We start from the raw sequence: 24,003 nt of genomic DNA, 5'->3' as shown, positions 1-24,003 counted from the left end.
GACCAAGCAGGCAGAAAGGACTGTCAGCCTGAGTCAGCAGCAGATCAAACATCCTTTCAGCTGTCTCTTTCACTAAGCTTTCCTTGCCCAGATGGTTCCCTTGTTGTTCTTCCTCCAGAGGTGGAACCATTTCATCACTAAAATCACACCAGCTCTCCAGGCAAGGCACAGACTTTGGCCTTAGGGTAAGGGGCACTGATCCTTTCAAGATTTTTCTCTGTTCTAAGTGCACTTCTTGTTGTAGCAGTTCCTGTCACCTTTGCATTAGCTGTGGTCTTCTAAAATGCTTATGTGCTGGTCTTGCTCTTCCCCTCTCCACCACCAGATAGCTCTGTTCTCTCTTTCTTGGGACTGTCTTACCAGTGGGGAAAATGAAGATGCCCATTTAACTTTTACCAAAAAAACCCCAAAAAATTAGGTATTTTATATGAAAACGGAAGATTGAATGGGAAGAGAGAGAAGAAGAGGAGAGCAAAGAGGCAATGGCTTTTCTTCTGGTTTTTGACAGCTCTCCCAAATCCATATAAACACAGACACTGGAAAGTGCCACTCTCCCTTTATTTTTGTTCTGGGAAAAAGAGTGCATTGGATGTCCACCAAAGACAGAAGAAATGGAAAATGGGACATTGGTGCCATGGGGTCAATGACAGCTGGTCACAACAAGTTTGATGCTTTGGAACAAAGAATTTTATTGTACATTTACTTCAAACCATGGGATCTCAGAGGTGATCCACTGTGCATGGGCCTGTCAGACCAGTTCAGAGACCTTTGCAGGTCAGTGTGTCTGAGTGCCATCAGCCTGGTGCTGCCCTCACTGTGACTGAGCCCTTGCCTCCAGGGGCTTTGGAAGCTTTTCTATGGAGCTTTGACAGTTCTAGTGGAATCACAGAGTCGATGAAGCCCTGCCTAAGCTGTCTGGGCAGTCTGCTGCTGAAGCCACTCACGGATCAGCTGGTGAGCAATGGCTTGTTTTGGAGGGAACCAGGGTAAAAAACTACCGTCGCCTTGCTTTGAAGAGCTGGGTGCCCTCTTGAGACCCTCCACAATCTCCTCCAGGCCAAACCAACGGGCTTCTTCCAGTTCCCGGGTGTCCATACTGATCTGGAAAGAATTCAGAGGGCACTGCTTCCTTAAGTCAGCTTTGAATGTGGGCAGTGGTACCTTGCCTCCACAGAGATCCCATGCTGAAAAGCCCAGAGTGCTACATCCATGCCTGAATTAGGCACTGATGCCAGCCCAGGGAAGGATATTACATTGTTGTGCTGGCTTCCTTAGGGAAGCCACAAACCAACCCTGCTCCATCGTGGCAAAGCAAAGTGGTTGAGCACAGTAATTAACATGGTGGAATCTGAGTGTTCTATGGCAAATGTGTAAGGGAACCTTCTCTTCAAATTTCAGAGGGAAAAATCCAGGGGTGTTGGACTCTGAGCTTGTATATACAGTGACCTGAGGGAAATCTGGCACCTTTCAACAGGAGATGATGGGATTGTGTCAAAGTTTCTTCTGCACTTGCAGAAAAAGCCAATGGAAAATTGCATTTATGGAGGGTTTGATGCTCTCCTAACTAAATTCCGAGGACTGAAGGAGATTTTGCTGCCTGAGGCAGGCAGTGGAATAGCTCAGGGGAGCCCGAGCCGCTCACCTCAGCCCGCTGGGCTCCCACCAGGGCGTGGCAGGCTATCATCAAGGAGCTCCTGGGGAAGGGCCAGTGCTGGGAAGCCGAGTAGCGGAGCGACTCCACCTCCAGCCCCACCTCTTCGGCCACTTCTCGCCGCACTGCCTCCTCCACGTTCTCACCTAGAACCAACCAGAGGTAGGCAAGGACGGCCCAGCCTCAGGGCAGCGAACCGTGGCGAGGAAAACGCAGGACACGCTCATTCCCACCCGCAGGAGCTCCAGCTGTGCTGACTTGGAAACATTTGCTGGTGGGATACTCTGTTAAATTCATCAACTTCTGATAAACACAGGCACCAGAGACGTTTTTGGCGCCATCTATATACAGATGGTGAACAGAACAATTCAATTTTAAGGCATATTCCCTCCTGTAATGAAAAGTCTGTAGTTGTTCTTCTAAGCCAGATGGTATGAGCCACAAAATGGATTTTAAAAGGATCAGGGGTTATAACCCAGCAAGTTTAAAGTTTATGTCTGCTATCAGGGACTACAACAACTGGTAGACACCTATAATTCCCAATCCCTTCAGGTACATAACTGTGTTTTTAATTCTGTCTGCATGCAAACACTGATCTATTTAGACATAATGTTTTTTTTCCTCACCTATCACAGAATCTCAGACTGGTTTGGGTCTGAAGGGACTTTAAGGATCGTTTAGTTCCAACCCCTTGCCATCAGCATGGACACCTTCTGCTACACGAGGCTGCTCAACAGCTTACCCAGCTTGGCCCTGAACACATCTGGGGATGGGGACACAGATCACCTGTGTGTCTGTCCATCCTTCTTTGTGAACAGGGATTTGGCTGATGTCTGTTGCAGTAAGGTAGAAAAATCATAAAGAAAGGCTTCGTAGAATCAAGCCTCCTCTCCTGGGGCTGCTGGCTGGCCTTGTCAAAGCCAGCACTTTGCAAGTTCCCATATGAAAGCAATCCTGGTGTGAACAGTTTGTTAGCATAACAATCTATTCCTGGGTAAAAAACAACTTGCACTTGTATAAACTGTTTTTGCACTGTTAGATAGAAAAATGAAAACAATCTCTCACAAACAGCTTTCCTGCACGTACACACTGGGGGTTTGAGTGACCAATCAATACAGAATAACAACTTGTTAATAGCCAATAAAGCAATTGGCAAGAAAGCTACTGACCAATTGGAGTCACACAGGAGGTCTGTAAAACTGTAAAAAAAGGAGTTATGTGACTAAAGAAGGGGCTTTTTCCACCATGAAGAAAATGGAGTCCATGTGATTTATTCCAACAGATGTCCCCACACCCTGCATGCCCAGGGCCACTGTGCTGCATCAGAAGCCACTTACCCATGTCACAGAAGCCTGACAGAGCCGTGAACATCCCCGGGGGAAACGAGGGCTGGCGGGCCAGGAGGCACCGGCTCCCATCGGACACCAGCGTGATGACCACTGGAGACATCTGCCACGAGCACCACAAAGCAAAACAAGGCCTTCAGACAAAACAAGTAAGTGCAAATTTTTGCTTTTCCTGTCTGGTTGAGGGTGGCTGGCTGACCACTAAAAACAAAGTACCCAGCTAGGCACAAATCCCTTTTCCTGCTTCCCCGCTGGGGTGAGCCAGCAGTGCTGCCCTCCTGTCCCTGTGTCCCTTCCCTGTGCTGCCAGGTGCTCACCTGTGGGTAGTAGGTGACTCCACTGGCATGGCAGACACGTTTGCTGCCAGCTGGGTTCTTCTCAGTGGGCTGCCCAGTTTTGCTGCAGTACTGGTGGGAATCGTGCCACCGCAGGAGGGACTGAGCCTGCCAACACAGAAGCACAAACCTCATATAAATATAAATATAAATATAAATATAAATATAAATATAAATATAAATATAAATATAAATATAAATAAATATAATGTATATATATATACACATAGGAGCAAGAAATAATTCAGAGCAGTCTCCCTGAATAATGCTTTGCGTGCAGTCGTGGGGATAAACTCTGATTATCTTTGGAAGCCTCAGAAAGGTGAATAAAGTATGGGCAGTGCTTTGAAAAGTGGCAGATTCTGCAATCCATGCTTGCTGCTTCTGAATTTGAGTATGTTTGGAGGAGGTGGGCAAGAGCTATTGTTTATTGGGACATAACGGGAGTTGTATTGGGAACTGGACTATTCTAAAGACTCTCCAGCCCTGAATATTTTCTTGAAAAATAGCTCAGGCATCACAAACATTATAGAGCAGGAAAGGAAATATGAGCCATTTCTCCTTTTGGGTCAGGACAGCTGATTTTCACACACAGGCCTTTTCTTAGGCCGTCCAAACACAGGGCATCTGCAGGGCACCAGCTTGTAAGGGAGAGGTTTTAAAAGAGCAGCTCTGAGAGAAGATGTGTAAGTTTGTTTGATTCCCAGTTTGCCTGATAGTTGTTGAGCTGAGGACAAACTGGGATTGCTGTGATTTAGCACATTTCAGCTAAATGGCATAAATTACTGCAGTCATTTTAAAGTCACTTTTCTGTTTCTCTTTCCCTTGATTCTTCCTTTTGGGACTACAAATTTGGGAAAACTAATGTAATTTATAGTGTGTCTATATCTAAGTTCCTGAAAGTATACAGTAGGTACTACTACAATATTAGATCATAAAACAATGTGGGATATGAAGAGAAGGGTTGATGTTAGAGATCACAGCTCCCTAAAGTAAAAACCCCTGTGCAATACCGAAGCCAGCAAAGGAGAATCCTTCTCATCCACTACAAAGAGAGCCTTTTGTAGGTCAGTAAATGATCCCTGCAGTTCTGACTCAATGACTGATTTATCCAAGGCTCCTGTTCAAGGGGAAAAAAAAAAAAAAAAAACCACGAAAATTTGATCTCATAAATTGCAGCTATTATTGCTATTATTCCAATTTTATGCCCTTTACTGTTCCAATATACGTTTCTGTGAGCTCCCATGGAAATGAACCACATCAGGGGTAGCATTCCCAAATGTCAGTGGCCTTCCCCAGCCCACCTTTCCTAACACACACAGGCACAGGAGCAGCAGTGCAGTCCATGGCCGTGACCTGCCATGCTCACAACAGCCCCTACAGACACCCAGCCCAGCCCTCCTTGGCAGGACAGCTTCTCCCAAGGATTAGGGATCTCCCCCATCCCAGTGCATCAAACTGGTGCTGGCACAGGTGGAAGAGGAGTCATCCCAACCTAAATCCAGCGCGAAGTGTGGTCTATGCTCGTCCGAACAACCGATCAGCACCGACTTCTCCAGCCACCCCTTGGCCTCCTGCAGCTTCTCCAGAATCTGTCTCGTCTCTGAACAGCAGGGAAAGGGGAAGAGAAAGCTGTAATGAAAACAAATCCATCTCTGGATCCATCTCTGGTGCTCTCTGGATCTTCAAGGCTCATGTGTGAAAGGGGACCAGACAAGTGATCCCACACAGGTAGAAACCTAAAAATCTGGCTTTCCTCCTAAGCTGTAGGAAGTTTAGACCATGTCAGGCTAAAGGTCCCAATGTTGTAAAGCTTAGGGAGCAGCTGTCCATTGGTTTTGTCCTGCACCAGCCAATACCTTTCTCTCAAAGAAAACTTTTCCTACATTACACCAAAAAGTCAGTAAGTCCTTGTTTGTTTTCCTGACAGCCCTCTGTTTTCAAAAGGCACTGTTCCAAAGGTTTAAACCTGATCACCTCAGAACAGATCAGGTTGATTCCATGTGTGTGTCTCTTTTCTTTTCAGCTGTGTGATCCACCAGGTGTTTCTTTCTGGATGCACTGATTCCTTTCTTACCTGCTGCACTGAGCTGTGGTACCAAGTATTTCTTCCCAGCTTTCTGCAGGAAGGGGGAGAGATTGTGAAAGAGGTAGAAAGTTCCTGAGGTCTGAGCTTGTCTACAAAGGCTGTCATCTTCCTTTAACTGATTTAAGTATCTGCAGTGAGAAAATTATTGGGAAGATGAATTGAAGATTGTGTTGAGATTATTGCTTATTTCAAGTCCTTTCTTTTGCACAGAGCAAGGGGGGGCTGAATGAGCAGATTTTAGGTATTCCATGTGCTTGGAGAGTTTTGACAGCTGAGTCACTCTTCGGTGGACTGCAGCCTCTAGTAAAGTTTGTGTGGCAGAAAATACTGCAGTTCTTACCTACCACACGAGTACCCTCAAGTTTGGAGATGCAAGATCAGTAACCCAGTCTCTCAATCCAAAAGGTCTGCTGTAACAGCTGCAGGAAATCTTGATCTTCCCTTTAAACCCCCAATCCCTCCCAGCTCAGAATATTCTGTGAATTTGGATGGCTCCAAATGCTGTCTGGCTGAACTGCTGAGCACTCTGTTGTTGAATCTGGTTCCCAGCAGGGTACATGTGTTTTGTTGTACCTGTCACACTGATGTGAGGGGTAAAAACCGAGTCTTAGGGCACAGCCGGCTGGAGCCGAGTTAGGAAAAAACAATCGTTGGAAAAGAGTGTCAGCATATTCTCCTTCCAGGCTGTTTGAAGCAGTATTTAAAAGGAGGTGAGCAGCACCACTTCAAGTCTTCCTGGTACTGTAGGAGCCCTCTAGCCAGGGGAGGCAGTCATTAACAGAGCTTCGGTCTGAGAGAAGCAGTTCTTACCAGTGGTGAAGGGAGAAGCCTTGGCTGTTACCACTCACAGAGCTCACAAAGCATTTATTTCTGTCTGATGGCTAAACTGTTAAAGGATTTACCCCGGGGTCAGGGTTAGGTAGGGCTGCTTGTGCCAAGCTCTGCCTCCCAGTACTCAGGAATCCGATGAGAACTTACCTCATTTTTCTCACATAAGTGGAGTGCAACCTGCAGGCGAGGGAGAAAACTCTCCTGTGCAGTGCTTGATACACTGCAGCCATAACCAACACCTTCAGCTGGTGTCTCTGCCTAAAAAAAGAGCATAAAATGTAATGCAGCAGCCCTGTAAGGCTAAATTTGATTTAAAAGGTCAATAACGAGGTAAATCTCCCTCTCACAGTGTCTGCAGAATCTGCTTTCTAAAATGATTACTTCAGTCACACTTCAAATTCCGTTTCAGGCCAGTTTTAAGACTACTTAAAGATACCTCAGTTTGTTTTCATCTCTGAGTCTTACAGAACTTGCTTATAAGACTAGATTAGACCTTCTTGTCCCAAATCCCTGTGTCCCTGGGGAAAAGGGCAGAGAAGGTGGCTGCTCTTTTGCTGGTTTCCTACGCAGTTGTAATGGCCTTGATCCAGCCACACATCCTATTGCAGCACACAGCGAATCTGTGGGAAAGGCAGTGATGCCAGGAGAGAGTGAAAGACAAAATATCAGCTGTGGAAGAGAATTCCTTGAGTTAGACAGGGACAGCAGTTGCAGCTGAGCGGGATCATCTCCAGCTACTAATGCTTTTTGTGCCAAAGAATCCCACCACCTGGGTTTTCAGCCCAGGCTGAAAGCCTGACCTCGGCTTCAGGATGCCAGGAAATAGCCAGAGACCGGGGACAAAAGTGAACTGTGGTGCACAATCCTCGGTGGAGAACACTGCACTCTGCAGCCATAGAGCACAAAACCCTTTATGAAGTTTGCTTTGTTACAGGCTCACGGGCAGTGCCAGGAAGAGCCTGAGAGCTCTTCCTTCAGCACAGGTCAGAGAGGGGAGCCCGAGAGGTGCCTCAGCACAGGTCAGAGAGGGGAGCCCGAGAGGTGCACAGGCTGCTATTTGCGAGTGGAGACTTCGCCTCGTGGCTCTGGACATCTCCGGCCCAGACCCCGTTTCCCACCGTCTCCGCTGACTGGGACGATGCCTTGGGGAAGCCGCTGGGAGCGGAGGGAGCTGGGCACGCTGGTGTGGGGACGGCGAGTGCCACGCAGACCGTGTCGGAGAGGTTAGGTGGTGTGACAGCCGTGTGCGTGTGTGTGTGTGTGTGTGTGTGTGTGTGTGTGTGCGTGTCCGTGGTGTGTGTGTGTGTCGCTCTCCACCCCCGCGTCTCGCACAGCCCGGCGTGCGAACTCCCCGGCGCTGAGCCCGGAGCGCCGCCTTTGCTCCGGAACGAGCCGCAGCGATGTCACCCCTTGGGACAAAGAGCTTGTGGCCCGACCTGAGCGCACGGCCGCTTAACCCCTTCCTCCCCAGCAACCACCAGGCTTTGGCTGGGACCAAGAGAAGGCCCAGACAGCAAAGCCTCCACCTCCAGAGGCCGTCCCGAGTTTGGTGAGCTCCGCCGAGGCCGAGCGGGCTCGGGCTGCCGGTGCCGGGTCCCCACTCACCGCGCGGTGTGCGGAGCGGGGCTGGCCCGGATCGGCCGCGCAGAGACTGAGCCCGCGGGGCGCTCCAGCCGCGCCTCCCGCACCGGGAGCGCTGGGAGTTGTAGTCCCGCACAGGCTGCGGTTTGCGACTGTTCATACTTTCTCTTTTCTCCTTTTCCCGCAAAGCTTCTCCGGGTTTTGTAACCCCAGCACAGGAGCATTGTTTAAAGTAAAGGACAGCTACTTGCCAAAAATCACCCTTTGGGATAATTTATTTGTGAAGGAATCTGAGATGGGACTTATGGAGTAATTTTTGATTATGTAGTTTTTAAATTTTTAAAATCTTTTATATAGGCAGGGAGAGTAAGTTTGGTTTACGTTGTTATGGTATGGTTTAGAAGGTTACAAGATTTTTAGTTATAACTCTTTTTAAGGAGTTATTGATTAATAAAATATTGTTAATAAGGATATTTATGATTTTGACTTAGTCTTTATATATTTTATGGGTTTAAGTTATAGTGTAAGTTTTTTTTAGTTAATGATGTTATGACATATAGTATCGTACTTTAATTTTTTGTTTATTTTGGTAGTAATTTTTTTATATCTTAAACTTTAAAACTCTAAACTTTTTTAAAATTTAGCGTAACGTGCTTTTGTTTTAAACTATAAAAATCTACATTTTTGCTTTTAGCATTTAAGTTTGGAAGGTTTTTTTAATGTCTCAGATCAAATTCTGTGTTTAATTTTAAGCTTTGGTTTACAGGCTCAAAGTTTGAGAGTTCCTTGCATTTCAGATTCCAACAGTTGGATATATCCAAGGTCTGAAGCTGTTCAGTGCTCCAGCACCCAAATACCCACAGCTGAATTTGTCGGTGAACAGCTCTGATCAGAGAGCACCCTGTGCCAGGGCATGTCAGAATAATGACAAATTACTTTCATTCCTTTGCAAGCCAACAGATTCCTCTCAGTATTGAAAACATTATTCTGGGTTGGAGCCTACCTGACTATATTTAGCACAAAGAGAATTTTATAAACATACAAAAAGTAAATGTTTTCAGGGCAGCCTGTTGCTTTTTGGTCATGAATTGAGCTGTTCTAATCGAGAATTCACGTCATGTAATCTGAGAGCACAGCTAGTAAAAATAATAAATAGAATATCCAGGGAAATAGTATGCTCGTTACCAGAGTTACTTACAAATTTAAGTTTAATTACACTTGACTGCTATTTTTATGCTTCCTGAAACAGAGCGAGCCCAGTCTTATTAATCCAGCCAGCTAAATTGGATTAATGGACAAAACACATCTTCCCTTAATAAGATAAAAGATTGAAATACAATCTCTAAGGGAAGTATCCACCCTGCTGTTAAAACAAACTAACAGATTTATTGACCCTAACTGCCCCCAGATATGGATCTTGCAAGAAGAGCTGGCTTTAGAGGGGAGCAGCTGGGGGAGGTATTTGGGACATCAAATCTTGGGCCAGCCTCTCCAGCTGGCTCAGCCCAAAGCAGCCAGGTGTTTGGTGAGTGCACCCTGTCACAGGAAGGACTAAAAGCCAGGGCATCATGGCAGGGCAGTGCTCTGGCCTCTCCTTGGTAGGTGCAGCTCAAACCCCCATGGGTTGGATTAGCCCAGTCATGCCCTGTGTGCCACGGGAAGATAAAAAATGAGATTAGAGTCTGCACTTCTGCTGCTGGTCTGACCTGGGGCAAGCCAAGCAATCTGTGAGAGATCCCTTGTGCCCCCTCCCCCACGGTTCACACATTAATTGCCCTGTTAAATATTTCTGCAGGTGTAAGCAAGGGGAACGATTTCAAAACAGAGGCTTGCTTGTCACTTATTCACTTAATAATTTAATTCAAGGAGCACAAATGCCAGCTGTTGGTTTGGCACTTGAGTTGTTTCTTTATAAGCATCTTTGGGGCTCCAGGTTGAGCAAGTTGCATCTGTAAACTGTTTATATCAGTCCCTTGCAGACATTGTACCCTGTGCTGGGAAGAATCCTGGGAGTGAAGTGAGGGTCTGGACACACAAATGCATCTCTGACAGCTTTCTGTAGCTTACAAATTGAGCTTTGCAGGGCCCTAGAAGGAAGAGAATCCCAGAAACTCTCCTGATGCAGTAAGAGCAAACCAAAGGAGAGGGAAAGAGGAACAGGCAGTAGGAACATCACCTCTTACATGGACAAGATCAAGGTAAATCTTTGATTCTGTGTTGCTAAAATTATTTTTCTTAAATCTGGGTTTGTAAAATACTCATAGTGGGGTTAGGAGCTGGTAAAAGATTTTTCCAGGCCATAAAAGCTGCTGGAAAATGTTATTCCAGGCTAATAACAGTTATACTACTAATCTTGCTTTTTCTTTCTGTTTTGTGTCTCTGCAGTTGCCCCCAGTAAGCAGAAATGAGCATTAGAATTGCTAACAGCCGGCCCTTGTAAAACAACTGTTAATTGCCTTAAATACATGAAACCAGCAAATTCACATCGAAAACTTGTGGTCAAGCCACAAGGAACTTTTTGGAAAGGAAAAGAAAGTCCTTTTTTTTAGGATGAGCTTAGGGAAAGACAAACCACTTCTTTAAAGAGAAAGCTAATGAATAGCCTTCCCCCCTATCATTAAATTTTAGATGCAAACCACCCAAAACCTGGCTTTTCTCTGAAGTTAGAATTGTGTCCATCATGTATATGATGGACCCTTTAAACAGCTGGGCCTTTTGAGCTAATGTGGATTGATATAAATATGACTCAGCAACCTCATTAGTCAAATTAATGAGCTGGAGCCTTTAGCCCCATGCTGATTGACTTGTTGGTGTCCCCCACTGCCTGCCTTACTTCCTAAAAATAGCTGGAGAGAGCAAAAGAGGATAAGAAAGCAGCAGAACTCACTTGAAGAAATCTGCCTGTGCCTCTACAGCGTGTGAGCTTTTGCCAAATCTCTAGAAGCTGCTGTTAAATCTCTGGCTGGATGTTAGGGACTCTATGGATAATGGGGCTTTAACTGGATGCCTCAGCTTGGATAACATTCCACTGTTTCCTGCTAGTTGTAGGAGTTGTATTTCTGTTGGAAGGTGCCCAAAATGAGAGGAAGGGAAGGCTTATTTTTTGACAGATAATTCCACTGAAAACTGGCCTTCTTCCTGCTCTGTGCAGCAGCGCTGCTGTCAGCTGTGTGGACACATCTGTGTCCACAGCTGGACAAGAAATGACTACATTCACCTCATGGCCTTGTTTGTATCTCCTGTGAGACATGATTCATCTCAGCACCCCCCCCCAAAATGGGACGAAACACCCGAGGTTTTGTCCTTTGGGGTGGGAGCTGAGGTGGCAGTCTGGGTACAGGGAGAAATCTCAGCTGTGGATCACGCTGCAGCCTCCAGGTCTCTCTTCTGGCCGAGGTGGTTTTAAGGCAGTCCCCCTGCTAAGGAATGTGTGTTAGAGGGGGGTTTGGGCCCTGTTATACCTTTGCCAGCTCGGTTTCTGTTGCGAAACATTTCCAGCTGGGAATGACCACAAATGCCTGCCTTGAGGAGGTGACCCTTTACTTGAAACCCTCATCTAAAGAGAAAGGAAAAAATGCTTAGGAATGTCCCCAATTCCCACTGAATCGCTGGGATGAACAAACAACCAGTTCATTTATGAAACCCTAGAAAGCAATGAGCAGGCAGCATCGATCTCTCCGAGCAAGACTCACTCAAGCAGCTTTTAGAAGTGCTTGAGAGGACTCAGAGCGCTCCTTCCCAGGCTGGGCTCGATGATCCCGGACTCTTTTCCAGCCTAATTGATTCCGGGATGCTGAGCCCAGCTGCCCTGGCAGCACGGTGCGGGGCCGGGCAGTGCTGCAGGGCGGTGCCGCGGCATTCTGGGCCTTTTGGGGCATCTTTTACTCCAAAAACACGGCTTCCGCTCGATGCCTCCCACAGTCCCTGCTGTCCCGGGGGCTGTTCCAAACTCGCAGCACGGTCCCCGGGCCGGTGGCGGTCCCCGTGCGCGGTGTCCCCGGGCCGGTGGCGGTCCCGGCGCGGTGTCCCCGGGCCGGTGGCGGTCCCCGTGCGCGGTGTCCCCAGGCCGGTGGCGGTCCCGGCGCGGTTCCCGTGCGCGGTGTCCCCAGGCCGGTGGCGGTCCCGGCGCGGTGTCCCCGGGCCGGTGGCGGTCCCCGTGCGCGGTCCCCCCGGGTCGGTGGCGGTCCCGGCGCGGTGTCCCCGGGCCGGTGGCGGTCCCGGCGGTGTCCCCAGCGCGGTGTCCCCGGGCCGGTGGCGGTCCCGGTCCCGGCGGTGTCCCCGGGCCGGGCGGACCCACGTGGAGGCGCGGCGGTGCTGGCGGCGCATGCGCTGTGCGGCGGCCGCAGCTGTGACCGGGCTCACGTAGCGCGCGGGCCGCACCGCCCTGGGGCGTGGCCTGAGGGGGCGTGGCCAGACGCCGCTATAAAAGGCGCGGCGGGGCCTGGCGCGCTCAGTTGGTGAAGCCCCCGGGCAGAGCGTGGAGCTCCGGTGCCGCTCCCGCCCAGCGCCCCCCGTGCTCAGGTGAGGCCCGGCCGCCCGTCCCGCCGGCTGTGAGGGTAGCCAGGCGGGTGGGTCGGGGAGAAGGGAGCCGCGGGGCTGGGCGGCTGCCGTGCGGGTGGCTGTGGGTGGGGGCGATACGTGGCAGCGCTCCACCGCCTCCCCCGCGGCGAGGGGCCGGTGTCCCGGCGCTGCCGGCCGGGGTTCCCGGCCCTTACGTAACGGGAGCCGGCAGCCTCCGGAGGGGGGCGGGAGGGCGCCGGCGCGCCGGCTTCCCCGCGGCTGGCAGACAAAACACAGCCGCCGCCACCCTCTCCTCCGCCCCTGCCTCCTCCCGTTCCCCGCAGCTGGGAGTTGTCCCCTGGGCCGGGCCGGGGCCGCTGCCCTCCGCTGGGGCAGGTGGGCTCCCGCCCTGCCCGTGCGGCCGCGGGCGCATGGCTCGGTGCTGGGAGGGATGGAAAGTTACTCGGCGTGAGCTGTGTGCAGCGACTGCGCCGTGGGCTGCGCGGCTTGCCTTGGTTTCCCTCGCCGCTGCTTTGGGCTGGGCTCAGCCAGCTGCTGTACGTGGAATTTTGCATCTGCCTTTGTAGTAAGCAGTACCGTTCAGTTTTGGTAGGGTCCAGTCTGACTAGCAGGAGAAACTCTGGAGCCTTCAGCATGCTGACGAATATAATAAAAATATAGCTAATATAAAACATAAAAATATAAATATTGTATATAATAAAAATATCACGTGTACTTAGACTAAATCTCCCAGCTTGCCTGAAAAGCTGGCTGCTCCCATTGGGAAGATCCTTCGGGATTGCCCAGCATATAGTTTCACTTCTTTTTTCCTGCTGGCTTCAGTAAGAGGCGAATGCAGAGTGCTGTAATGTTCACCTACTTGTAAGTAAAGGTTCAGCACTCGAGGTTTTAGTGAATGAAAGGCATTTATTTACTTGGTTACAACGAGTAAATCAATGCGGCTCCCCGCGGCGCCCGGGGCTGTTGGCTCGGGATGCAGACGGTGCTCTGCCAGGGGCGGAGAGTAAAGGTAATGAGTTCCCGGCTTGTCTGGGGAGCAGAGGTCTGCCTTTGGGGACAGGGATGTTCCCTGTCCCACTGCCCTACACCTCGGATACATTAAATACCTTGGACCAAACTGATTTGACCCGGAGCACTCTGCACTGCTTCTGAAGTATGTGCTGACACAACCAGTACTGATTAACTTTCTTTCTCTTTGTTTTCCTCCCCGAGCCAGCTCTCTGACCTGTGCAGATTTAAATGCTGTTCCATAATGAATGGCTTTAAAATCTGGCGTTTAAAGCTGTGACTTTTAGGGCTTGCACGTAGATTGCAAAGTGCCCAGTGCAGTTTAGCAAACTGAAATGACAGGTGGTGAGTTACACTTTGGAAGGAGTGTGGATAAGCAGAGGTTTATATCAGGAAAGCCATGCCTTCATGCTGAGATTGATATAGATAAGGAAATATTTTTTTTCTTTAAAAGAATATGTTCCGTGGAAGAAACCAACTATCATTGGCATTATCATGCTTTCTTTATAATTCACAAAATCACTGGGTTGGAAGAGACCTTAAAGATCACCAAGTCCAACCCAGCCCCAACACCTCAACTAAACCCTGGCACTCAGTGCTGCATCCCCAGGCCATTCAAGTACTTTATCATCCTCTCCTTTAAAAAATCTTTTCCTAATATCCAACCTGTATTTCTCTTGGTGCAGCTTAAGGCTGTGTCCTGTGGTTCTGTCAGTTGCTGCCTGGAGAAAGAGACCAACCCCAGATGAGCACAGCCACCTTTCAGGGAGCTGTAGAGAGTGACAAGGTCACCCCTGAGTCTCCTTTTCCAGGCTGAACCCCCAGCTCCCTCAATCACTGTTAATATCTGAAAACATTCCTGTATATCTCTGGTTTTGCTCAGCTAATCCTTGAGCAGGATAGCCTCTACCTGTTGTGTGTAATAAAATAATTGCTCTATTCCATCCCCTGTTCTCTTTGTCTTGGCCTGGGAAGTTAGAACAGGTGGGCTCTGAGGGCTGTGTCCATTCCATCTTAGTCTGGAGGAAACCAAGGTAAAACTTGCTTCAGTTCCCTGTGTACAAATCTCTGTACAAACAGAACTGCTCTGTATTCAGCCATGAATGTGCTCTTCAACTTGGAAGTAAATGATAGGTAGAACACCCTACTCGACTTTGATTTTCATAAGGGTATTAATAATTAAGAGTATTGTGCTATATTTTTCACAAATGTAAAAGATTATAACTTTGTCGTTAAAAGATGCCTAAAGTGTACCCTCTTCTTTTGGTAACAGCAATTGTAGAAAATCTTTCTTCTTTCACTGCTTGGATCTTAATTTTAAAACAGCCTTTGAACATGCAAGAGGACTTGGGAACTGGATTCTGGTGCTTCTGTCCTGTGAGACCTTTAAGCAATGATGACAGCTAAATGTTTGTAGTACTTATTTTGGGAAAGTTTTCCTTTTCAGTAGTTTCGGTCACATTGTGTCATGAGACTGTAGCTTGGGTTGTCCTTGAGACAGGAGAGGTTTAGGGTAGTGAGCAGCTATAATTTCTGGTTCCATCTTCTCCATGTCCCCTAAACTCAGCTTAACTGGTCAAGGGGTTTTATTTTTGTTTTTACATACAGTAAGGTCCAGTACGGATTGTGAGAATGGACCCATCTTTTAATCAAAAGTTGAGGAACTTGGTGATAGTTTTGTCTCCTGGCCCTGCAGTGGACTTCATCTTGAGCAGGCCAGTTACTTCTTACCTAAATAAAGAAGCTGGTTTGGAATTGAGTTAGAGCCATTCCATATTGAAGTAGCCCCTCAGTTTCCATTTTTTATCCTGTTTTCTCAGTCCTCATAAGCACCTGGGAACTTGGAGCTGGCAGTGAGGAGACTTGGCTAATGAGCCTCTTCAGTCTTTGGTCACTGGGCAGTGGGGCCTTGATTGTGATGAGGTTATGTCATGTGCCACTCTGCAGCTGTCTTTGCTTGTCTGCTTGCATCTTTCTACTTGTAAAGCAGAACTGAGCTCTGGGAACCCCCCAGAAAAACCCTCTAAGTTACATCAGTTGAAATGGTTGTGTTGAAATTTTCTGTGTGTTCAGAGAATCTGTGCTGCTCTTGGCAGTGCCATTGCTCTGCTTGCTGCTTTGTTTCCCTTCTATCCACGTGTTTATTTTCTCTTTGCTGTTCCCCCCCACCCTTTCCCTGCTCGTGTTTTGCTGTTTCAGAGCTTAGTCAGTGCACGTTCCCAGGGGAGGCAGGGAGCTCCTGTGTTGGAGCTGTCAGCTGGACTCCCACTTCTCTGTGTGGGCAGTGATCCCCTCCTTCCCGAGATGCTCAATTGCCATTTTTGTGGGACACAGCTGAGGAGGAGGGCAAGACTGACAGGAATAATGGAGAGAGGATTTTCATCTTGTTTTACTTCATGTCACCAACGGGAAGAAATTAAAGCCTACTTACTTGGCAGCCTGTGGGTCTGGGAGATTTCCAGCATCTATATGGACTGAGCTGTGTTTTCTTTGATTTGGGAACCTGTGGCTGGTCCTGCTGCAGTGGTTGGAAGGCTCTGCTCCTTCTGAAATTCTTCCAAGAATGGGAGATCTAGTTCCTCTGGGCAGCCTTTTCTGGTGCCTAAGTGTGAGAAACTTTGTGTTTGTACCTCCTTGGAATTGCCCTCGTTGCATTTTGTGGCTGTTGCCAGTCGCTCCTGCTGTGTGCCTGTGGAGATAAGGAGTTGGGAATAAGGGTTGCAACATTGTTTATGGAAGCCTGGTGTTGGAGCAGGCTGCAAAGGCTGAGAAAGAGAGAAGAGGAAAACCAAGATGGAATGCTGTCACTGAGAGCAGTATGTGGAGAGGAAACATTGTTTTCTTCACCTTTCTAGTGATTTTTAAAATTGGTTTTTCTTTGTGGTTTTAAAAAGTTTCATCTTGATTAATATAGCAAGAAAGGAAACTTTCTGAAGCTTCTCTTGTGTTTCACTGAGTGCAGTAAACAAATAGCTCAGTGCATTCCCAGTGCTGATAAAATTGGTAAATATTTACGATGTAGTAAAGCTGTTCGTGCTTTGTCACCGATTCACAGATGTATTGGCTCAAGTGCTGAATGAGGAGGAGGCACTTGGCTTTCTGCAGGGTGAAACAGGAGTTGAGTGGTGTTTTCAGTAAGAATGGAGGTGGACATCAGTGGGTTTTTATTAGGTTTGTTTGAAACAGTCTGATGGCTGCCTGTGGGGAGGAAGAGGTGAGGAAGGCTGCTGTGGGCAGCAGGGCTGCTTTAAAGCATTGGTGAGGGGAAAAGGGGGGACTCCAGGAGGCTTCCCTGTCCAAACTCTCACGGGCAGAAAGCAAGTTAGAATGTGCCAGAATGCATCAGCCCTTCAGCTGTGGTCATGCAGATTTTGGGTGGTTTACAAGAGCTGGAGGTTGTGCTGCTTTTCTGGGCTCGTTTCCTGCTGTTCCTGTTGGTGCCAGTGGAACTGTGCTGGTCCTGTCCAACAGGCAGGCAGGCCCCAGCGGAAATCCAAAGCCCAGTGCAAATCCTTCTGCAGTGCTGGAGGTGGAAGGAGAGGAGGGAGCTGCCTCCTGACCCTCAGGTGCAGGACAGGCAGTGATCCTGCACTCCAGAGTCAGGGATGTGTTCCTGTTAATACCACCACCTGTGTTTGGGATGGTTTCTATTTGGGTGTAACTTTTGAACTTCCCTGATTATGTTTGCACATTTGCTGTGTGAATACCAGACCTATGGGTCTATGTTGTTTGCTTGATTAAAGTTATGCTGCTTTATTCCCTAAATAGGCCAAACTACCTTGTAGCTGAGCTTGCTTTTTTCCTTTCTTTTTTTCTTCATTAGTTGTGCTGTTGGAAGAGCTGTAAACCAATTTCTGTTAGTCCATGCGCTGGAATTCATTTTTTTTTCCTGACCAGATACAATATGTGAGAGATTTAAGCTTTTGTCTGGGGGGGAAAAAAGCAAACCTTGTGAATTCCACGACAGCATAATTACTCCTGAAGTATGCAGGAGCCAGGCGATGCTGGGCTGCTGATGGGATCAGGATGCTGAAAGGCTTGAGCTCGGCAGCTGGCCCTGCAGAAAGCACTGCAGCCTGTGGGTGCTCAGCCAGGATCCAGGGACAGACAGAGCAGCCTTTTGTGTCAGGTGTGGAGCTTGGCTCCACGGGGGCAGCGGGAACATGCACACAACTCCCTCTCTGGGCTGCTCATGTAGGGCTTTCATTCAGACCTGTTCCACTGGCATCTTCCTGACTGAAAAAAGGAAACTTCTTTTTCCCACTGAGTGGATGAACTTGATGACGGCTATTTTAAATCAGTGTTGTGTGCTTTTTTCAGTGTTTGGTTTCTTTCAGTGCTTTTTGCAAAGCAGCTCTAACTGCAGCATGATTTAGATGCCAAAAAGGAAGAGTGCTGGTGAGCACCTTGTCCCTGAGCTATTCTTTCTTCTCAGGTATAAAAGTCAGCAGGAAGGACTCTGTCTGTGGGAGCTGCTCAGGCTGTCAGGGTTCTGCTCCCTCAGGCAGCAGTGGCAGCCCCAAGAGACTGAGCTGCTCCTTCTGAGGGTGCATTCCACTCTCTGGTGAGCAGGGATTTTCACCTGTTTGTGTTTCTCTCACAGGTGTGTAGTGAGGTGAGAGCTGTTGAGCAATGGTGTTCAAGAAGGTTTGGTGTGCCCTAGCCCTGGGATTTCTGCTGCCTTTCTCTTGTGCCCACACGGACTTCTTCACTTCCATTGGTGAGAACTGTTTTGGTGTAGCCAAAAGAGTTTCTTGACAGCCCCCAAAGCTCATTCTGCAAGGATGTGTTAATCATCCAAGGCCCTGATTGGTGCAGAACTAAAACCACTTCCTAGTTCTTACCACATTATTGGCTTTTCTCTGGGGAGAAACCAGGGGTGGTCTAATGACCCAGGCTAGGCTTTGCAGTGACTATTTATTCTTAAGGGTATTGGAACTGAGGCCGAATTTGGGTGTTGCACACATATAGAAGGAGGTGGTGAAGCTGCCAAGGACACATAATGGTGCAGTATGTCTGGACCACCCTTGGGTTCTGGTGGGCACTGCACCCCCTTTGTGCTGAACAACTTCAGCTGCCTGCTTGTAGGAGGTGAAGCAATTATTAATTAATACCAGGGACCCCTTGAAGTCATGGATATAATCTTAAAAATAAAGCCTTGGATCAGTGCTGTGTATCAAACATGAAGGCTTTGTGTATATCTGTAGCTTTTTCTTTATTTGCTCTACATTATGTATGCTTGGATGAAAGATTACTCTGTGGCAAACTATTTCCTTTTCCAAATGAATCCTAAATTAGTTCTAATAATAAATATGCAGTATTACATTAATTTCCATGGCAACAAGCTTGGTCCAGCAGGAGATTTTCTCCTTCAAAAAGGAAAAAAAAAGGTCTTACTCAGATATTCCTTCAGGATTGTTTAAGCAAATGCAGAAGGACTTTTGAGGAAGGAAGAAAGTAGAAAAGAGGAAAATGCCTTTAATTCTCAGGGTTTTGTGTTTCTCCTTGACTCACCAAACTCTTTTTTTTTCTAGGTCATATGACAGATTTAATTAATACAGAAAAAGATCTGGTCGTGTCACTCAAAGATTACATTAAGGCAGAGGAAAGCAAGCTGGAGCAGATCAAAAAGTAAGCAGTTGTTGTCACAATGCTAATGGTTGATCATTTGAGTCCACCCTTATGCAGAAAGAGCTTCCTTAAGGCTGATTAAATGTGTGGAATTTTTCCTCTGGGGCAAAGCTTAGAGTATCAGGTTTTGCTGGGTGTTTGTTGTAAGTTGTTCTCTTTCAGCACTGCTTGGTGCATAAATAAGAAGACACCTGACTATGTGAGGAGCAGAGCCCAATGTGTCAGATTTTATCACAGCTAGAAATAAACACATTTTATCACTGAACAGGATGCTTTCCTTGCTTTCAGAAATATGCATAAATATGTCTTAAGGGTGTTAAAACAATTCTAGATGGAGGAGTGGTTTTTATTTTAGCCTTTGTGTATTACTTACTGGTGTTCCACCATGCAGGAAGAAAGGTCCTTCTTTGTCCCTTGAAACACAGACTTGGAATTGCTGCCGGGTTTGGAATGTTACAAGTAGATTCTTTACAACTACAAATTAACAAGGGAGTGAGCCAGTTGGGCATCCCAGGGTGTGTAAACACACAGCTTGTTGCAGAAATGTTGCAGCTCTGTTTTCATTTTATCAGAGGTGCTCCCTGTGAGGTCAGGAGAATTCAAATAACTGTCACAGGGCTGTTAAAGAACATGGGAAAAAATGCCAGCGTTGTTTGTTGGCATCTGGAAGATACTGGGAGCTGCTCCTGCAGTGGGAAATGCAGGGAGGGTTTGACCCTGGGCCATGTGAAGGCACGGGGTGAAGTTGGTTTCTTTCAGTCTTGCTCTGAGCTGGAGCTGGTCCCCAGCAGCTCCTCTGGTTTGGAGGGAGCCCCTCCCTGGTGTGGCTGCTGGAAACCCGCCCAGGGACTGTCAGAGTGCAGGAGAACAATCAGGGGCAGCGTGGGGAGATGCAGCTGGGGCTCCTCTGACAGCTGTGAACACCTCCCTGCCTCAGGTACAGCCTGCAGATTCCATCCAGGCAAACCAGATCCTGGAACAAGAGGAGCTCCAGCTGATGGGCAGAGCTCCCTCCAGGCTACAGATTCTGGATTGGCTTTCTTGCTGGAGTTTGGGATTCTCTGTGGGTGTGGCTCCTCAACATCAATTTACCCTGACTGCAGGGCGTTGCTGCACCTCTTCATGGTGTACAGCTGCTTTTTAATTTTTTTTTTTTTAAGATGTGCTTGTTTTGGGGCACCTTGGGGTTGTGAATAACTTGTGGTACTTAGAAAAGTTTGAGTTGGAGCTGCAGCACCGAAACTGGGTCTGGGCCCCTCATTTGGGGGTGTAAGAACTACATGTTGCTTCATCCAAGCTTTCAGCATGGAAAGGAGTTTTGTGGTGAGAGGCAAGGGGTGTCTCACACATGTAAGTGTGTGTCTGAATGTAAAATAATTTGAGACAAGCATTGAACTGCTCTTTTGTAAGCCTTAGGGGGAAAAAGGGGGCAATTGAAAGATTGAAAATGTGGGTAAAGCTTTGTTTTTGATCAGTCCTGCATGACAGCTCGTAATGAAAGTGCTGGCACTGTGCTTTTGGGGCTTGTAGGAAGGAGTTCCTGCAGCAGGGCTCCAGCAAGGACTGCAGGAGCAGCACAAGACTTGGGCTGCAGCTGAGGCAGAAGATTTAATAAAAGAAAAGGAAGTAGCCCTTTTTGTTCCTTTTAGAAGGGCTCTAAATATAGATTATGCAAAAGCTTGCAATTTTGGTTGGCTTTTTTATTAGTGAAGACATTTGAGCAGTTTGCAATCATTTCTCTAGCACACCAGCAGACCTATGTGAGACTTTAATGAATATTGTCATTCTAGATGGGCAGAGAAGTTGGATCAGCTGACAGCTACTGCCACGAAAGACCCAGAGGGGTTTTTGGGCCATCCTGTGAATGCATTCAAGCTGATGAAACGGCTCAACACAGAGTGGGGTGAGCTGGAGAGCCTGGTCCTCAAGGACATGTCAGATGGTGAGTGTGTGCCTGCAGCACAAGCCAGCATCACAGACTCACTGCAGGTACTTGGCTGTTGCCTTTCACGTGTCAGGGCTTGAATTAGATTTGCAAATCTGCTTTTGAGACTGAGCATTTGTGGAACTAATCTGAATTATTGTAGCAAAAACTCAACTGCTGCCTCTTTCTTCAGCAAGAGTGGAAGCTCTTTAACAAGGAGCAGGACAAGAAATAGTAGAGTGTGAAAGGCACTTAGCAAAAGGAAGCCAGGGTGGTCATAATGGACCTGTGAGACTGTCTCAACAGCTAATTAATACCAGATGGAGGTTTTTAATAAGGAATTGTAAGAAAGAGCTTTCAAAAAGAAAAGGATTAGTCTCTGATAAGGGTTCAGCACACTCAGCTTCCCTGTTGCTGCGAGAGGGGCTGAATATGGCAACAGAAAAGGCTCTGCACCTGCCAGCCAGAAATCTGCACCAGTGTGTCTTAAGCCCTTCTGAATGGGTGGGAATAAAAAACAAAAAAAAAAGTTATTATTTTTGGTTTTTCCTTTGCTTTCTTTAAAACAAAACCCAAACCAAATGCAAACTGTGAAGCCTGTGCTGTGAGTTCAGTCCAGGCTTGTGTAAAGGTGGATTTTGGCCTTCCCTGGAGCAGAGAGTTCACACAATTCCCAGGACAGAGGTGAGCATGTGTTTCCCTGCCTTTCCCAGGCTTTATCTCCAACATGACAATCCAGAGACAGTTCTTCCCAAATGATGAGGATCAGACTGGGGCAGCCAAGGCCCTCCTGAGGCTCCAGGACACCTACAACCTGGACACAGACACACTCTCCAGAGGGAACCTGCCAGGTGAGAGCCATCCATGGTTGTTATTTGCATTTCCTAAATGTCCTGATTACAAATTTTTTTGCTCTGTTCCATCTTGTTTAATTTCTCATCCTGAAGGTAACATTAGGAAAGGGTTTGAGCTGGCTAAAATTAATGAAAAAGTGTTTTTTTGGTTGAAATCTGCATCTTTCTTCTAGTTATGCTAAGATAATCTAGTGTTAATGGTTTTGAATAAAAATCAATAGCAATAAAATTTTGTCTGGGTGGGTTTTTTCCCTTGTGTTGCACTTGCAGATGCCTGGTTTTATTGCACAACTTAATGCATTTTAGCAAGTTCCTTTGAGCTTAACATTCAGGGATTGTGTAAATTGAAGAGCAAAAGATGGTGCATCACAGACTTAAGCCTATGTGGCATTGCTTGAGCTGATCATTAACAGGCTGCTTTGTGCAGGAGAAGACACAGTTTCTCTTTTTTTTGTCAGAAAACTTTCTCTGCTGAGTCTTCCTTGTTTCCTCTGTTCAAAAGCAGTCCTGTGCCAGCTGGCAAAACATCAGCTCTATACAATCCATCTGTGTTTTTGCAAGTGCTCATTGTGGTCAGATGCCTAATAAAATTAAGGGTAATTGGCTTTATGTGTTATGATGTATAACCTTGCTTTTGGGTTTGGTTCAAGACCTGCTCAAGGATCTACAGATTCCTCCTAATGCAATGAGCAGCTTGTTGCTGTTTTCTTCAAACAGCACAAACTACAAGGGGAAGATTTGCTGCTTTTGAAGCAATGAGCTGTCCAGACTTTGTGCAATGAAGTGTAATGGCAGAACCTAGAAGTTCTGGAGGATAAAAAAGAATAGGTTGGACTCCAGAGAGGAACTTCCCATGTGGTCACTTGTTTGTGCTCCTTTTCTTCATTCCCAGGGATTTTCTTTTGGTCCAGAATCTCAGCCTCTGCCCAATTATTGGAGGCTTTGCAGATTCAGGCTCAGGAAGTTGCAGTTGCTGCCCATCACAGGAATGGACAGCAGAACAGCTGCACTCTTTGGGCACTGCAGAGCTGCTGTTAGAAATTCAGAATGGTTAAGATGTAATCAGGGATGTAATTTTAGCTGTAACACTGGCAGATCCTGTTTCCCTTTTACAAGATTAAATCTGGTTTTTCATAGGGCCTGTATTTCCAGAGGCAAAAATAGGAATCTGTAATTTGCCTACTAGTGCTTTAATCTTTCAGAGGTCATTTAAAATGTTTCTAAAAATGACTGACTTGAAAAACATCCCAAGCAGCTGGGAATTTACTCTCTGATGTTTTTCTTTTTCCTCCCCCATCAAGTTGTCACTAACAAGTCGTGGTTCGGTAACATTTTGAAGGCAATGGTGTGATGTGCTTGAAAACAGAGTTCTGAAACTTCAAATTAGGCTCATTTTTACTCTTGTTGGAAGTGGTTGGGGTTTTGAGGAAGGAAAGTTTGTTTAATTGATTTTTCACTAGTGTAGAGACATTTAGCTGTTCCCTGGTATTCTGGCAGTGGAAAGCTGCGTCTGAGTGCTTGTGTGCCAAGGATTTACAGGCTTTAGAGACTTCCAACAAACAGCTACTGCAGAAGGGAGCTGTGGGAGAACAGAAATAAAAGCCTGCTGTGAGGAATGAGAAATAACTCGAATGTTTCTCAGAGGACAGGTCTGGAACCCTGTGTAAACTCTTTGTTTTGCTCTAAATACCCAGGTGTGAAGCACAAATCCTTTCTAACAGCTGAAGACTGCTTTGAGCTGGGGAAGATTGCCTACACGGAAGCTGACTACTACCACACAGAGCTGTGGATGGAGCAAGCCCTGAAGCAGCTGGATGAGGGAGAAGTGTCCTCTGCAGACAAAGTCTACATCCTGGACTACCTGAGCTATGCTGTGTACCAGCAGGGGGACCTGGGCAAGGCCATGGCGCTCACCAGGCGCCTCCTGGAGCTGGGTGAGGGGCACAGGGGCACAGCCCTGCCTGGGTTTGTCCTGGGGGGTGCAGCCTTGCCTGGGATCTGACTCCTATATACCTTTGTGAAGTGTGTTTTTACATTTTAGATAGAGATTTGCTCCTTTGTACTGAAGGGTTTTCTTGGCTTCTGTCCCTTTACCTGTCTGAAATCTGGTTCTCTCTCTACATTTTGCTTTCCTGGGTTGAGATTGCTTCCCTAGGTAGAGGCAAAACCAAAATTAAATTGAAACTAAAATGGCGATACTGAAATCTCTGCAGATGATTCAAAACAAATTCA

The 24,003-nt window shown here is 47.2% G+C and overlaps 2 protein-coding genes and 1 long non-coding RNA gene across 6 annotated transcripts in view; 2 read left to right on the top strand and 1 right to left on the bottom strand.

Moving 5' to 3' along the window:
- Window positions 1-539: 539 nt before the first annotated feature.
- NUDT13 (nudix hydrolase 13) lies at window positions 540-7,944 on the bottom strand. The gene is made up of 9 exons (XM_041717034.2): window positions 7,858-7,944; window positions 6,400-6,510; window positions 5,410-5,549; window positions 4,828-4,935; window positions 4,346-4,452; window positions 3,315-3,440; window positions 2,989-3,100; window positions 1,643-1,797; window positions 540-1,101 (listed from the first exon to the last, which is right to left on the bottom strand). Exons 2-9 carry the CDS (start codon window positions 6,480-6,482, stop codon window positions 907-909), a joined length of 1,026 nt encoding a protein of 341 aa, XP_041572968.2. The 5' UTR covers window positions 6,483-6,510; window positions 7,858-7,944; the 3' UTR covers window positions 540-906.
- LOC140684415 (uncharacterized) lies at window positions 7,129-8,306 on the top strand. The gene is made up of 2 exons (XR_012056653.1): window positions 7,129-7,271; window positions 7,302-8,306. It is a non-coding gene; the product is annotated as an uncharacterized lncRNA (long non-coding RNA).
- A 3,895-nt stretch (window positions 8,307-12,201) lies between these two features.
- The window catches only part of P4HA1 (prolyl 4-hydroxylase subunit alpha 1), a 28,904-nt gene continuing 17,102 nt past the window's right edge, over window positions 12,202-24,003 (top strand). For all 4 annotated transcript variants that reach the window (XM_012574397.5, XM_002191876.7, XM_012574399.5 and 1 more), the window contains exons 1-6: window positions 12,202-12,354; window positions 17,966-18,082; window positions 18,897-18,993; window positions 20,784-20,935; window positions 21,631-21,768; window positions 23,466-23,705. In XM_012574397.5, coding sequence (XP_012429851.2) covers window positions 17,995-18,082; window positions 18,897-18,993; window positions 20,784-20,935; window positions 21,631-21,768; window positions 23,466-23,705 — 715 coding nt within the window. In that variant the 5' untranslated portion in view covers window positions 12,202-12,354; window positions 17,966-17,994. The remainder of the gene's footprint in view (window positions 12,355-17,965; window positions 18,083-18,896; window positions 18,994-20,783; window positions 20,936-21,630; window positions 21,769-23,465; window positions 23,706-24,003) is intronic.

This window comes from Taeniopygia guttata, chromosome 6 (genome assembly GCF_048771995.1).
Source record: "Taeniopygia guttata chromosome 6, bTaeGut7.mat, whole genome shotgun sequence".
NCBI lineage: Eukaryota > Metazoa > Chordata > Aves > Passeriformes > Estrildidae > Taeniopygia > Taeniopygia guttata.
This window is presented reverse-complemented; position numbering and strand designations above follow the sequence as displayed.